Source organism: Oncorhynchus mykiss, chromosome 32, assembly GCF_013265735.2.
Source record: "Oncorhynchus mykiss isolate Arlee chromosome 32, USDA_OmykA_1.1, whole genome shotgun sequence".
Lineage (NCBI taxonomy): Eukaryota > Metazoa > Chordata > Actinopteri > Salmoniformes > Salmonidae > Oncorhynchus > Oncorhynchus mykiss.
Window position 1 is genome coordinate 34,116,068 of NC_050572.1, and position 16,433 is coordinate 34,132,500.

At 43.0% G+C, this 16,433-nt stretch overlaps 1 protein-coding gene across 1 annotated transcript; it reads left to right on the plus strand.

Moving 5' to 3' along the window:
* The first annotated feature begins 10,184 nt into the window (after positions 1 to 10,184).
* On the plus strand, positions 10,185 to 15,919 carry LOC110488373 (guanine nucleotide-binding protein G(I)/G(S)/G(T) subunit beta-3-like). Its single transcript, XM_036971691.1, has 8 exons — positions 10,185 to 10,393; positions 12,762 to 12,867; positions 13,244 to 13,389; positions 13,786 to 13,849; positions 14,117 to 14,273; positions 14,494 to 14,762; positions 15,107 to 15,323; positions 15,780 to 15,919. Exons 2-8 carry the CDS (start codon positions 12,811 to 12,813, stop codon positions 15,884 to 15,886), a joined length of 1,017 nt encoding a protein of 338 aa, XP_036827586.1. The 5' UTR covers positions 10,185 to 10,393; positions 12,762 to 12,810; the 3' UTR covers positions 15,887 to 15,919.
* The last annotated feature ends 514 nt before the right edge of the window (positions 15,920 to 16,433 follow it).

Below are 16,433 nucleotides of genomic sequence, written 5' to 3' on the forward strand. Positions count from 1 at the left end.
TGTTTGTTGACTTGGCTTTCGAAGACCTTAGATAGGCAGGGCAGGATGGATATTGGTCTGTAACAGTTTGGGTCCAGGGTGTCGCCCCCTTTGAAGAGGGGGATGACTGCGGCAGCTTTCCAATCCTTGGGGATCTCAGACGATATGAAAGAGAGGTTGAACAGGCTGGTAATAGGGGTTGCGACAATGGCGGCGGATAGTTTCAGGAATAGAGGGTCCAGATTGTCAAGCCCAGCTGATTTGTACGGGTCCAGGTTTTGCAGCTCTTTCAGAACATCTGCTATCTGGATTTGGGTAAAGGAGAACCTGGAGAGGCTTGGGCGAGTAGCTGCGGGGGGGGGGAGCTGTTGGACGAGGTTGGAGTAGCCAGGCGGAAGGCATGGCCAGCCGTTGAGAAATGCTTGTTGAAGTTTTCGATAATCATGGATTTATCGGTGGTGACCGTGTTACCTAGCCTCAGTGCAGTGGGCAGCTGGGAGGAGGTGCTCTTGTTCTCCATGGACTTCACAGTGTCCCAGAACTTTTTGGAGTTGGAGCTACAGGATGCAAACTTCTGCCTGAAGAAGTTGGCTTTAGCTTTCCTGACTGACTGTGTGTATTGGTTCCTGACTTCCCTGAACAGTTGCATATCGCGGGGACTGTTCGATGTTAGTGCAGTCCGCCACAGGATGTTTTTGTGCTGGTCGAGGGCAGTCAGGTCTGGAGTGAACCAGGGGCTATATCTGTTCTTAGTTCTGCATTTTTTGAACGGAGCATGCTTATCTAAAATGGTGAGGAAGTTACTTTTAAAGAAAGACCAGGCATCCTCAACTGACGGGATGAGGTCAATGTCCTTCCAGGATACCCGGGCCAGGTCGATTAGAAAGGCCTGCTCACAGAAGTGTTTTAGGGAGCGTTTGACAGTGATGAGGGGTGGTCGTTTGACTGCGGCTCCATAGCGGATACAGGCAATGAGGCAGTGATCGCTGAGATCCTGGTTGAAGACAGCGGAGGTGTATTTGGAGGGCCAGTTGGTCAGGATGACGTCAATGAGGGTGCCCTTGTTTACAGAGTTAGGGTTGTACCTGGTGGGTTCCTTGATGATTTGAGTGAGATTGAGGGCATCTAGCTTAGATTGTAGGACTGCCGGGGTGTTAAGCATATCCCAGTTTAGGTCACCTAACAGATCAAACTCTGAAGCTAGATGGGGGGCGATCAATTCACAAATGGTGTCCAGGGCACAGCTGGGAGCTGTGCCCATTATTAAATGGAAAAAGTTTGGAACCACCAAAACCCTTCCTAGAGCTGGCCGCCAGGCCAAACTGAGCAATCAGGGGAGAAGGGCCTTGGACAGAGAGGTGCCCAAGAACCCGATGGTCACTCTGACAGAGCTCCAGAGTTCCTCTGTGGAGATGGGAGAACCTTCCAGAAGGTTATGGTAGAGGCCGTTATGGTAGAGCGGCCACACGGAAGCCACTCCTCAGTAAAAGGCACATGACAGCCTGCTTGGAGTTTGCCAAAAAACTCTCAGACCATGAGACACAAGATTCTCTGGTCTGATGAAGCCAAGATAGAACTATTTGGCCTGAATGCCAAGCGTCACGTGTGAAGGAAACCTGACACCATACCTACGGTGAAGCATTGTGATGGCATTATCATGCTGTGGGGATGTTTTTCAGTGGCAAGGACTGGGAGACTAGTCAGGATCGAGGGAAAGATTGACAAAGCAAAGTACAGAGAGATCCTTGATGAAAACCTGCTCCAGAGCGTTCTGAACCTCAGACTGGGGCGAAGGTTCACCTTCCAACAGGACAACAACCCTAAGCACACCACCAAGACAACGCAGTAGTGGCTTCGGGACAAGTCTCTGAATGCCCTTGAGTGGCCCAGCCAGAGCCCGGACTTGAACCCGACCGAACATCTCTGGAGAGACCTGACAATAGCTGTGCAGTGACTCTCCCCATCCAACCTGACAGAGCTTGAGAGGATCTGCAGAGAAGAACGGGAGAAACTCTCCAAATACAGGTGTGCCAAGCGTGTAGCGTCATACCCAAGAACACTTGAGGCTGTAATTGCTGCCAAAGGTGCTTCAACAAAGTACTGAGTAAAGGATCTGAATATTTATGTAAATGTGATATTTCCATTTTTATATACATTTGTAAAAAAAAATAATCTAAAAACCTGTTTTTGCTTCGTCATTATGGTGTATTGATGAGGGAGGAAAACAAGTTAATCCACTTCAGAATAAGGCTGTAACGTAACACAATGTGGAAAAAGTAGAGGGGTCTGAATACTTTCCGAATGCACTGTATGTCTGACTTTATAGTAAGTACAGAGTCATATGATACAAAAGCATTTATGTATGTGTTATAAATTACCAAAAGGGTCTGACTTTAAAGTAAGTACAGCGTGATGCGATATATAGTCTTTATGAATGTGTTATGAGTGACCGAAGGTGTCTCACTTCAAACGAAATATTACAGGACACTACATAAAGTGTCAATGAATAGGTTATAATCCACAGTTTACTGTAGGATGTGAGAGGTACTTAAATGGGTTGATGGACCTGCAAAGCTTGTGTTTGTGTATGTTTCAGAGCCAAGATGATTTGGACTAGACCAACCTCAGACTACCGCACCAGGTATTTCTCTTCTGTTCCCATGCTGGGGACCAGGGCTTGATTGCAACCTGTTACAATGGTGTCAACATGTTGTGGCTGATCTTTCAGCGGGGGAGCGGGTGAATGTGTGTCGTGGAAATTTCCTGTATTACTAAATAAGGAGAGTTACAAACCACACACCAGTCAGAGTTATACATAAACTTCATCTGAGCTTCACCATAGCCCTGTGACTCTCAGATCAATTCAGTGTCTAGAAATGAATTCTCTGAGAGTGCTTACAAAATGGCAACTGAGATCTTTTATAGCAAAGATCCACCCCTCTCAACTCACAATGATGAACCACAGATCTTAGGAACTTCACAAAGTGCCTTTTACTTGAAAGAGGAGTATCCCATAGTCAGATAGCATTAGCTATACATTATTGTTCAGTTTGGTCTCCTAAACCGAGATTGTAATCTTGTTCCTGGTACTTCTTAGTACCAAAACATTACCTCATCCAATGGCATATATCAATCGTCAATTCTAGATACTCCCATCTCAAATACATCTCCTCCTGGATAAACTCACAGAGGGGAGTGACTGGCACACAGACATTGTGGAGCCCTTCACATGGTTTAACAGATACATTGGAAGACACTGTTCAATTCGGACTTCTCCCTTTCTGATATTCTGCATATTACCAGACAGATAAAAGACAAGCCTGACCTCTCCCCTCTTTGGGCCCCAAGTGACTTTTCCCTAGAGAAGAACGAGGAAAATGCAACTGCCAACAGTATTATCCAAAAGAAGACATTCTGATGACAAATATCTCACATAAGCATTATTATGAAAATAAAACATCTTATTTATCAGTGTTACCTAACTAATTCTGATTCATCCCCAACATGTGTCAAAGACCTGATCCAGCACCGTGCGGAATGGCTCATCGTATTGTTGCATGCATATTTGTATACTGAGGAACATGTAACTTGGTTCCAGAAGAAAGACACTTTCAATTTCCTTATGTCCGGGGCTTTCATCAAGATAAGTGTCTCTTGGTGTAATGTCGCCTCTCCCCGGGCTTTTGTGCACACAGCACATACTGTACAAGCCTGGGATATCAACCATTCAAAGTTGGCCTTAGTGGGAGTGACGATATAAATCTATTGGCGTGACCTTACTGAGTAAAATATTTGTCATCAGGCTATGTCCTTTGCTAGCAATAATATTCCCCCTGGTCATCACCAGTTAACAGAGCCACAAAGTCATAATTATGGCTAAACCCAGCCCATTTCCACTATTTCTCTTCTTAAAATGTGGATTTGAAACCTGACTAACTAATGAAGGCCAAGATTGATTCGTTGGTCCACCAGACCTTCCGCACATTTGGGCGGAAGTGTCTGGGAACGAGATATAGTGTGACTAACATGACTTCACTTTAGAGCGTATGCCGACCTTCAGCACAACATGTCACCCTTTATGTCACATTTGACATTGTTGATTGTCACACTGTTATGCCACATTTAGTAACCCTTTATAAAGCAATACATATGGTTATAGATACTCTAACACATGTATTTAGTGCTTATGAAGGCATTATGAAGTCTTTATGAAGCCTTTATAAGCTGAATGTAATTTAAAGTGGGTCATAAAAAAACTGGAAATTCACATTTTTAGCTGCACTGCCCCTTTAAGCATGATTCTATTCCATCCCTTATACATTATTAATGTTAATATGACACCAAATGACAGGTATTTGGATCGTTATTCAGGATCTTTTGAAGTATTGTCAGTCACAGGTATGAAATGGCCCATTATAAAGACCAAAAGGTAACACACAGAACTGCTCCAGTCCCTGTAATACACATTTACAAGTCCTCACGAAACAGATATAGTTAGTCTAGCACTGTAACACACAGTGTACACAGTATACTGATCACTATTATACCAACATAATAGCTACCTTCAGTACTATGCCTCCTCCCATGTAGCAGTACATGCATGGTAGCCAATACAGAGTCATGCATGAGATCCCTTCTGCCCGCCCTCTTTCTATTTTCGGCCACGAGCCAAATGTGGCTTTCTGATCCTAGCTACTTCCCAAGACATCCCTTACGCTTGATAGGCTTACAGCAAGTGTCAAACTCGTTCCACAGAGGGGGTCTGCGGGTTTTCTCGCTCCTCCCTTGTACTTGATTGATTAATTAAGGTCACTAATTAGTAAGGAACTCCCCTCACCTGGTTGTCTAGGGCTTAATTGAAAGGGAAAACCCCAAAACCAGTAGACACTAGGCACTCCATGTAATGAGTTTGACACCCCTGGTAGAGAATCAAACCTGCACTCACAACCTTGTCTTTCTCAGGTTATTCAGGAAAAAGGGCATAACAGGTGTCAGTCGGGCCCGCCAAGGTAAATAAATAACCAGTTAGGAAAATGGTGAAAGTTATGTCTTCCATGGAAACAGGTCTAGTCATTTACTATGTCCACCATGCATGTTCCTCCATTCTAAACCTCGTGTTAAGTATCATTTTCACTCTATTTGACACATTCAGTTGATCTGGAACACGTGACACCAAAAAAAAGGTGACAATTGGAGCATTTCAAATATTTTACAACAATAATAGATTTAATACTAGTAAATGTTTGTGCTGAATACTCAATGTTGGACTGCTCTGCATTTAAGTGCTGCCCTGAAAACATGGACCATGGCAGTATTGGACCAAGCTACATCAGCCTGGTTGTCTACTTTGTCAGCTTTCACCCAGATAAATGGGAAATTGCCTCAGTAGCAGTACTTGAAAGGGCAGTAGCCAACCAGGAGGAAGGTGTCATGAAATGGGGAGGGATACTGGGTTAGATTGTAGGAGGATGGAGGATGTAGCAGGATAGAGGATTGGAATGGCATTAAAGGAACGGGGTCAAATGTAGTTTCCGTATGTTTTATGTGTTTGATACCATTCCATTAATTCCATTCCAGTCTTTACAATGAGCCCGTCCTCCTATAGCTCCTCCCACCAGCCTCTCAATAGTCATGATAGCTTAAGACAGACAGTTGGAGTAAAGTGTTACCTACCACACACGATATATGAACATACACCACATACCAACTGTAGACAATGCACACAAGAAAATCATGATGTGCTCAATCTGATTTAGAATGTTTAAAGTTAAATCATGTCCATTTAGGGTGCATGGGCAAAAGAAATGCTAGGCTAACTATTCTTTCAGGATTTTAAACTTTACTTTATTCAATGTGTCTGATAGATACAATGCACATGAATCAACAATGTTGTACATGTGCCAGAATTAGCCAATTATACAAAAGGCTAATTCGCTTGGTCATGGTGTTATAGCCATTGTATGCCGAGCCCGGCGATACATTAGATACATCCACAATAATCTCTTACACTGCCCGTCATGTGACCATGTTCTCAGTGGGTCCGGTGTCAAAGGTGACAGGGGTTTGTGTGCTGTACTCTAACTTCCTATCTACCTCCTGAACGTGTTACTAACAGAGGAAGTTCGCTAGCCCATTTCTGTCATAGTTGGTTAGGTGTTAGCTAGGATTACAGCAGGGGAGGGAGGGAGTCGGAGAGAGACATGCAGACTGAGAAAGAGGCACACAGACATATACCCCTTTCATACAAAGAACTAAATCCCACTCATTTACATTTATCTCGTGATTCCTGCATTTTCACAGATCCTGTAACCAAAATACAGGTATACGGGCTCTGTAAGTGGTTCTCTGAATTTTTTGGAGGATAAAATCATTAACACTTCCATTGTTCAACAGAGAGGGAGGAGAGGGAGAGAAGTGAAAGAGTGCAGAGGGAGAGAGAGCAAAGGGATAGAATGAGCGAGAGGGAGAGAGAAATAGAGAGAGAGAGAGAGAGAGAGAGACAGACAGAGAGAGGGGGGGGGGTAATACTAAGTGTCCTACAGGGCCTGATTGAGCTTAACTTACAGCCTTGCACTAATTCTGAGAAAAAGAGGAATGAGAAGATGGCTAGGTTTCACAGAACCATAGTAGCTAACAATGTTACTGGAAAGCATCAGTTGGCTTCACCCTTGCACTTCACCCTATGCAGACCTTTTCAGTGCTGACTGTAGAATAAAATCAACACAGAACATCAATCTGTGTTATAAGGTGTTCTAATGTTTTAAAATGTATTATAAAGACTTGGATCAAATACCAAATACTTAACTTGTCAAATACTTTACCTGCGTTCGATTGATTTTGCCTGGTACAATGGAACGAATAGAATAATCGCCGTCACACGTGGAAACTCCAAGCTAAATAAAGCACATGCACACATTTACACAGGCCTGTAAGGTATCAACTCGTTCCCAAATATTCAGACAACATATTATATAGTAATGTTACGAGATGTATACTGTGCAGTTAGGGGGGGGGGGGGGGGGGGGGGGACGGACATGGTGCAAGGGTTTCATGCCTGTTGACACTTTTATCGATTTGTATGCATCACAAGAAATGATAAAGAAGCCAATCTGTCTTTTATGCAGAGGTTATTCAAAGATATTACATTTGTCAATGAGTGCCACTTCCCCTGTCATGAAAATAGTTGCACGCAACTTTATCACATATTTATTGGAATATCATGGTCCACAGCCCCTTGTTGGTAGCCAGGTAGTGGTGGATAAACTGTAATATCAGTGAATTACAAATCAAGGCCTTTTTGACTGGTGAAGGGGTGAATCCAACACGGGTGTTTAAAACCAACAATCACCTCAACCCTTAACTATTTCTGACCCCATGACACATGCCACAAGGCAGGGTGATTGGTAGATCGCCCTGGCATGGAACCTGATCGTTTAGGTTTTCACCTGTAATCCCTCTTGACGAGGAGATCAAGGTGCATTGTCTCGTTAATACCAGAGATTGCATTGCATAGAATAGACGTGCTTGCACAAGGTTTCTCCACACATAGAGTCTAATACAACCTATAAAGTAATCATTGCATGGGAGCTATCTAGAATATCAATGTTGGGACATAGCTGAGTGTGCATCAAGGTTCAAGGTTTGTTTGTTAAATGGCGTTGGCATTGCTTGCCGTGAATTGGCATTCTCAAGCAACAACGCTTGTGTTAATTCATCGAGTGGTAATGTTCGTATCGAGGCACCAAAGACCTCTTGAACTCAGACAAATCTTGCTGCGAGTACTTCTGAATCTATATAACGCTGTAATACCGGAATTACTGCAGTAGCACACCCCCAAAGTTCCCATTCATTCCGATCTTTAGGCCCACCCCGATCTTGAGGGATCTGTGAAATCTCTCCTTCAGAGCCACAAGTCAGCTAATTCCCTGTGGCTGAGAAGAGATGATCAACTCTCAAGGTACAGTATAATTCTCCCTTTATTTACCACAACTATAAAGGCTTGCCATTTATACCCAAATGCATTCAACAACTCCACTGGCATCTTCACATCCAAATCTCTATTTTAACCATCAATCGATCCCTCGATTTCTTGATCCATTTTCTTCTTGTCTCTTCTGTGTCACTTGTGACGCATGTTCTGGTTGGACTGCTCTAATTCCTTAACGAGATTTCAGATTCCCCGGATATCCAATTGGATCCTGATTAACTGGGCTCAACTCATTAGCTCTGATAAATAAATTCAACTCCCCTCAACCTCAACCCCTGCCAATCTCTCAGAAAACCCTACAAAATTCAGCCGCTCCACCAATACAGTCAGACAATAATACTCTTGATGTCTGGTCATTTCTGACTGCTGCATCATATTACTATCGATAGTGAAAGCTGCCACTGATAGACTTGATAAGAATCCAAACACCACTCATTAGTGATTTGTAGTTGTATTTGTTATGTATTTATTATGGATCCCCATTAGCTGCTGCCAAAGCCGCAGCTACTCTTCCTGGGGTCCTGCAAAATGAAGGCAGTTTATACAATTGTAAAAACATTACAATACATTCACAGATTTCACAACATGTGGAATAGAGTTCCATGTAACCTTGGCTCTATGTAGTACTGTGTGCCTCCCATAGTCTGTTCTGGACTTGGGGACTGTGAAGAGACCTCTTGTGGCATGTCTTGTGGGGTATGCATGGGTGTCTGAGATGTGTGCCAGTAGCTAAGACAGATAGCTTGATAGCTAAGACAGATACAATCAACATGTCAATACCTCTCATAAATAAAAGTAGTGATTAAGTAAATCTCTCCTCCACTTTCAGCCAGGAGAGATTGACATGCATATCATTAATATTAGCTTTCTGTGTACATCCAAAGGCCAGCCATTCTGCTCTGTTCTGAGCCAATTGCTATTTTCCTAAGTCCTTTTTTGTGGCACCTGACCACAAGACTGAACAGTAGTCAAGGTGTGACAAAACTAGGGCCTGTAGGACATTGATAGTTGTTAAGAAGGCAGAGCATCGCTTTATCATAGACAGACTGCACCCCATCTTAGCTACTACTGCATCAATATGTTTTGACCATGACAGTTTACAATCTAGGTTTACTCCAAGCAGTTTAGTCATCTCCACTTACTCAATTTCCACATTATTTATTCCAAGTTTTAGTTGAGGTTTAGGGTTTAGTGAGTGTTTTGTTTGAGTGTTTTGTTCCAAATACAATTATTTTAGTTTTAGAAATATTTAGGGCTAACTTATTCCTTGCCACCCACTCTGAAAATAACTGCAGCTCTTTGTTGAGCGCTGCAGTCATTACAGTTGCTGTAGTAGCTGACGTGTAAAGTGGTGAGATGTTGTTAGTAAAAATTGAAAAAGCAAGGGGCCTAAACAGCTACCCTGGGGAATTCTTGATTCTAACTGGATTATATTTGAGAGGCTTCCATTAAAGAACACCCTATGTGTAGTAACTCTTTATCCACATTATAGCAGGGGGTGTAAAGCCATAACACATACATTTTTCCAGCAGCAGACTATGATCGATAATGTCAAAAGCTGCACTGAAGTCTAGCAAGACAGCCCACACAATCATTTTATCATAAATTTCTCTCAGCCAATCATCAGTCGTTTGTGTAAGTGCTGTACTTGTTGAGTGTCCTTCCCTATAAGCATGCTGAAATTCGGTTGTCAATTTGTTTACTGGTTGGACTGCTCTAATTGGTAGGCCTTCCATGCAATTGGCTGGAAAAGTTTTCTGAGCCACTCCAGGTCAGCAAAATCAAATACCCTCTCCTCATAGACATTAACACTATTATACTGTCGAATGATGTGGAACTGAATGTGGAAGACATCAAATGTGTTTCTCTACCAGCTTTATGTCGTAGCCATTGATGTGATGTAACAAATGGTGGGTTCTCACTAGCAATGCCGCTCTATACCCCTCAGAATCTCTCAACGGGATCATATCTCAAACCCCTCCGCATCTCTCTACTTAATCTTATTCTCACATTTACACCTTCACCTGTCCCTCTCTCCCTTCATCCCCCCTTCTCTCTTTACCTGCTCTTGTCTTTTGACCCCATAACCTGATTTTCTCCTCCAATCGGTTTACCCATCTCCTCTTGCCATGCTCTCTCTCTCTCCTTCCCTCTCTCTATTTCCATCTTCGGGCTTATCCCTTCATCCCTGATCTCCTTCATCCCCTTCAATCCTCATCTGTTCCTCACAGGAGGACGGGAGAGAGAAAGAGAGAGTTTTCACAGGTTGCCTGCAGCCAGTCTGTGGGTGAAAGCGTAAGAGGAAAGAGAGATAGAAAGAAGGAAAGCAGGGCTGACTTGAGTATTGTGGAACATAAAAAGCTGCTTCAAAGGGCTACTGAGGCAGAAAAGCCCAAAAAGAGGAAGGACTGCGTTTTGTTTGGAAAGGTGAGTGATTTTGGGTCACTTTGGTAGCACATACGTGGAACTACATGGAACGACATTGACTTCTCTGATGATCACGAACACGGACCCAGATCATCATGGACACTATCCCATTACCTAGCTCAGTATTCCCATCCATGATAATATTTCACAGTTGAAAGACTGGAACTTCATCTGATTTGCAGCCCGGTCCAATGGATTGAATATGAGCGAAATAAACTACTCAATTGTCGGTCAATTACAAGAAGTAATAAATGGAGTTCTCAGATGTGCTCATTTCCACCAGAGGATGAATTCTAATGGCATGCAACAAGTGCACTGTAGTCCATGGAAAACATGTTGACTGCTGTCTTTGCAAGTGAGAGAGAGAGCAACAGAGAGAGAGAGAGACAGAGACAGAGACAGAGACAGAGACAGAGAGCGAGAGAGAGAACTGGTAGGTCGGGTTGAAATGGCTGTCACCAGTAGGGAGTGACGGTGACAGAATTGAGTGCTTTTCTTCTCAGAATCCGTTTCATTTATTAGGTAACAACAGCATACAAAGACATTATCAGCATTATCACGAAGGTTGCAAATCCTCCCTCATTGATTCTGGAGATCCAGTAAGAAGAGGAACAACACCAAAACAAAATCCCAGAGTGAAAGCAGCAAACTGCAGAGCTTGTGCATAACTTCGATCTCACTTTTCGCACATGTATTGTCTCACATGTATTGAGTTTGTGCATTGAAGTCTTCCTGAATTCTGCAGCCATGCTAATAGAATGGTGCATGTCTAGAGTTATTCTATCTAGACAAACAGGAATAGAGGCCATTCTGTGCATTTGTGCAAAGATCATTTCAAAGGAAATAACCAAACAGGAAACTGAAGAAGAAGACTCCATAAAAAAAACTCACATTTCTACCTGATAGGCCTATATCCTTGCCTAGTCTTGTCCCCTCTCTCCACTCTTTCTCTCTTCTACCATCTCTTGTTCCCCCTTTCTGATCCAGTGGTAAAGGGCAGTCAGTAATCGGATGACAGGAGATTTGACTGGAAAAGCCTCCTTTAAGATCCCCTGATGGGGCTTTAAAGCTCTATTCCCACTTGGCACAGACGTCATTTTGTCTAGTTTTGATTTACATTTGATTGAGTTGTCAGCTAATGTGAATTCAGCATGAAATCAACAAGAATTTGAACCGGGTCATTGGATTTAAGTTCAAAGTTGGGTGAAAATACAGAAATTCCTTTATGTTGACGACTTTCTCCACATTGATTCAACATCATCGCATTGATTTTTTTTTTTGTCATTGAAAGTACATGGAAACAATGTTGATTCAACCAGTTTGTGCCCAGTAAGTTGTGCCCACCCCTCCTCGCCCTCTGCCTCACTGGCTCTAATCATAGGTCAAACCACCTACTGAACATGCTTAGCCTATGCTTTGCTTAGCCTATGTGTGAACAATTATTTCTGTGAAAGTAATACCTTTTGTTAATACTGTATTTGCAGGGATGTGTGCTGTAGTAGTTGGATTCGTTTTTGAGATTTGTTGTTAACCTTTAAGCGGTTTACAAAAGTGGTGTGTGTTGGTAATTGGCCAATTATGAAAACGTCAGCATCCAATTAAAGAGTATTAGGGCCACACACAGCTAACCCCTAATTCCCTCTTGATCATGAAATATTCTCTCTTAAAAGGCATTGAAAATCAGAGTGAGGGGGGAGAAAAGAAGGTTCATGCTAAATTGTGTCTTAAACTTGTTTTAATTGTAACACAAAATAATAAGCAATAAATAGTCAAATATAAGTAATAAAGTATAGTTGTAAAGTTAAATGAGGCCTTCTAAGTAAAAATGGAAAGTACTCTTGAAAGACAGACATCACTTCCGTAAAGAACTATAAAAAACAAAATGGCTGTCTGTGTTACAGATACAATGGCCAGTAATTTGCCTTGTTCTTCGGATACATGAAGGTAGATCTTGGATATGTCACTAATTCTGCATATTAGACTTCTAGCACAGTGGATGTGGGATTATACCTCGTACCGTACTCAAGAAGGCCAATCTAGGCTCTTGCACCATACTAAATGACGAAAGCACCTGATTGGTTTAGTTTAGGGGGTCAGAGGCCATGGGGGAGTTACTGGAGCAATGAGTCCAGTTACGTTCTCCTCAAACAGATGGCCACCGTATACAGTATATCTACTGCACATATTTGAGAACATGAATTCTCAGTTCTATTTAATTAAGATCTTCGTTACATGATTGAGTTCTACATTGCATACATTTTACAACGAGGACAGCATTTTTGCCAAGACTTGATCTGTATATGTATGCAATCAAATAAGTTCTAAACATAAAACTATTTTCCTTTTCTCTTTCTCCCTTTTCGTCTAGTCTGCTACTTTTTTTTCTCCAGCGGTAACAGCCCCTATCAACCGTTGCCATGGGTGAAATGGACACGTTGAAAAAGGAGGCCGATGGTCTGAAGGCCCAGATTGAAGTGAGTCTCGTTATCACAGCATGCCAATGGTTGCCACAAGACACATTTTTTTGTTTGTTACAATCTTCACTATCACCCCAGTCAAAAAAAAGACAATCAGATAAATAACTTGGAATTGTAGTACCAATAATGCACAAGAATGCATGTACAGAGTTGATAACATATAGCCTACATTTAGTTTCCTCCACATACCAGCACTGGCATTGAGATAAAGTTATACTTAGACATTGTAAGCAGTGTCTGGTTCCTGAAAAAATGTAAATACAACAGAAGTATGGAAAACATTCTGCTCCAAACAATCTATGCTTATTTTTCTACAACTATTTGACTCTTAACTTATTCCTCTCCTACCTGTGAATCCCTTTCCCGCCAATAGGCAGGCCGCAAGGCGGTCAATGACACCACCATGGCCACTCTAGCATCTGGTGTGGCGGCTGCACCACGTGTTCAGCTGAAAAACAGAAAGACATTGAAGGGCCACTTGGCCAAAATCTACGGCTTGCACTGGTCTGCTGATAACAGGTGAGAAGGTGTTCTTGTCCAGATAGCTGAGAATGGGGATGGCGCCAGGGACAGTCGAGCTCACCATAGACGCCCCACCACTACCACCAGCCAGTGTGGAATAGGGACTATTGAAAAACATAGAGAAGGTCTACCTTGAGCAAGACAGAGAAGGTCGATACAAGGGGTTGTCTGATGCGCCACTCAAACCAAATGGACTCTGATATCAAAAGGTCCCATTGTTTAATGTGTCCACCATGGCATGCAGGTGTCATGGGGTTCAATGAAAATGCTTTCATTGTTTCAAATGTTGCATTGTCAAAGTATTGAGTCAGATTCATACTGGACCTCGTGCCTAAATCCTGTTCCCAGAATTTGATACACTGACTTGTTGAACTTTCTTTTTCTCTCCAACAGGCACATGGTCAGTGCCTCACAGGATGGCAAGCTTCTGATTTGGGACACCTACACCGGCAACAAGGTAAGGAGTGATCACTGATCACTCATCATCTTCACATCTCTAACTAGTTTCCTCTTAATGCATAGGATTTATATAGAGAACTTTCTACTTGGTTTGCAAATGTATGGAGTAAATCCCTACTTCAACCACCGACGTGTAGAAGCAGTACCCACTTTTCTTTTAGATTGTCTTGACTTTGACTACACACTACGAATTTTAAGTCTTCTAACCTTGAGACAAAGCGAACTAGAAAGTGAGTGGTTAAGCATTCTTCTCCCTGCCCTCCAGGTATATGCTGTCCCCCTCAAGTCCTCCTGGGTAATGAGTTGCTCCATGGCCCCTTCTGGCAATCTGGTGGCCAGCGGAGGTCTGGATAACATGTGCACCATCGCCAATATCAAGGGTGCCAGCCCAAAGACCCTCAGGGAGCTGGACGCACATGAAGGTGGGTATCGTAGTACAATGTATGCTTCATCCGAGTTATCGTCAACTCCGATACCAACTGGGTTTACGGTCAACTCCGTGACCAACTGGGTTATGGTCAACTCCGTGACCAACTACGAGAGAATTCATTAAAAGCGTGTTCATAAATTGGATGAGATCCAAATACGTAGGAAATAAGTAGTACAAAGAATAACATCTCTATCTTTCTCCTTCCATCTCAGGCTACCTTTCTCATAGCCGCTTCCTGAACGACAATGAGATCCTCACAGCATCCGGTGACACCACTTGTTGCCTGTGGGATCTGGAGACTGGCAAGCAGAAGGTGATCTACAAGAGCCACGTGGGTGACTGTATGTGCCTGGCCTTGTCACCGGACCGGAACACTTTCATCTCAGGGGCGTGTGACTCCAGCGCCAAGCTGTGGGACATAAGAGATGGCGGCTGCAAGCAGACCTTCATCGGCCACACGAGTGACATTAACGCCATTGCGGTGAGCACATAAGACACGCCCCAGGGTTTTTCCTGGTCAGAATGACTCTGAATGATCTATATACTGTAGTGACCTTAACCCAACAGCTATCGACCTTGTCAAGATGTTGGGTTGCAGGTACAATATTCTAGTTTCAAGCTCCGGTTGAGACTACCCACGTGACTTCAGTAGTCAGGGGGTAGTGTGACCCAAAATCGAAACATAATTTAGCTTCACAACACCAAATCTTTCCAAGGAGTCTGTACTTTGCTAACTCAGTCAACTCACCGGGCAAACTAACCTTCAAGTTCAATACATGTCAAAACAAAACACTACATACTGAAATAGCCTTCTTTATACCCCAGTTCTACCCTAGTGGCACTGCAGTTATCACAGGTTCCGATGACTGCACCCTCAAGATGTACGACCTCCGTGCTGACCAAGAGGTCAATGGCTACCAGGACGCTGCATTGAATGCTGGCGTCACGTCAGTCTCCCTCTCCAGCTCAGGACGCCTCATCTTCGCCGGCTACGACAACTTCAACTGCAACATCTGGGATTCTCTGAAGGCCGAGAAAGTTGGTGAGTAAAAGTGTGAGGTGAAACCAGTGAGAGAGAAGGGAGAGGACTGAGGGGAGGGGTGAAAAGGAGTGAGTAGAGACAGAGACAAACAAAGAGAACAGTCAATGTAAAGAGAGGGAGGCAGAAGAGGAGATAGATGGCATGAGTGAAAAATCTGCCGATGTGCCCTTGTGCAAGGCACGTAACCCCAATTGCTCCTGTAAGTTGCTCTTGATAGGAGCATCTGCTAAATGGCTCAAATGTAAATGTAAATAAGTGGGTGGTTTAAACACAGGTAATGAAAGGGAGAACGTGTATAGTCAAAGAAGTCTGGATGAGAGGCAGTCAATCAAAGAAACACGGGTAAAAAGGGAATAGAAACTAGAACTGCATCATTTGCATCAGTGTGGATGACTATTCTCTTCTTCTCTCATCACTCTCTCTCTCTCTCTCTCTCTCTCTTTCTTTCTCTCTCAGGTGTTCTGTCTGGCCATGACAACAGAGTGAGCTGCATTGGGGTGCCAGACGATGGATTGGGTGTCTGCACAGGATCCTGGGATAGCTTCCTGAAGATCTGGAACTGAGCTGGTCCTCCAGAGGCGACATTGGGAAAGAGAGAGGGGAAGACAGGGGGGGGGGGGGGGGGAAGAGTGGATGGAGCTAGAGGAGGAGAGGAGAAGGGGTTAAACACAACACTGAGAAATAAGGATGCTAATTTTGGAATTGGGGAGATATCAGGCGGAGCATGTTTGTCATACCAGTTCACATAATTTCTTCCTTTTCTCTCTCTCCCCTCCTTTTCATCTATGTATGCAATGTGAGAGGTGGTGAATGAGACTTCATAGAACATACTGTATAAATGACATCGACAGCAGAACAAAATGCAGCCACACTACGTGTACACATGAGAATTTTAAAGTTATTGTTAAGACTATCAATACCGAGACAACGACAAACATAAAAAAAATAGGATTATTTGAAATCATAAATGAATTAATGAAGAAAATATGCTCTACTTGTATCTAAGGTGAGAGTGACAATTGCACATATAGATTTTTGACAATAAAAATGTGAAATAAATACAGAAATATAATGAACATAAATAAAGATTTAGTATTACAGATGTATTTT

Excerpts from the sequence above, each read along its gene's own strand:
- LOC110488373 (XM_036971691.1), top strand. The coding sequence starts at position 12,811 with ATGGGTGAAATGGACACGTTGAAAAAGGAGGCCGATGGTCTGAAGGCC. Across the intron at positions 13,390-13,785 it reads CACTGGTCTGCTGATAACAG|GCACATGGTCAGTGCCTCAC; the intron begins GTGAGAAGGTGT and ends TCTCTCCAACAG. Across the intron at positions 14,763-15,106 it reads GTGACATTAACGCCATTGCG|TTCTACCCTAGTGGCACTGC; the intron begins GTGAGCACATAA and ends TTTATACCCCAG.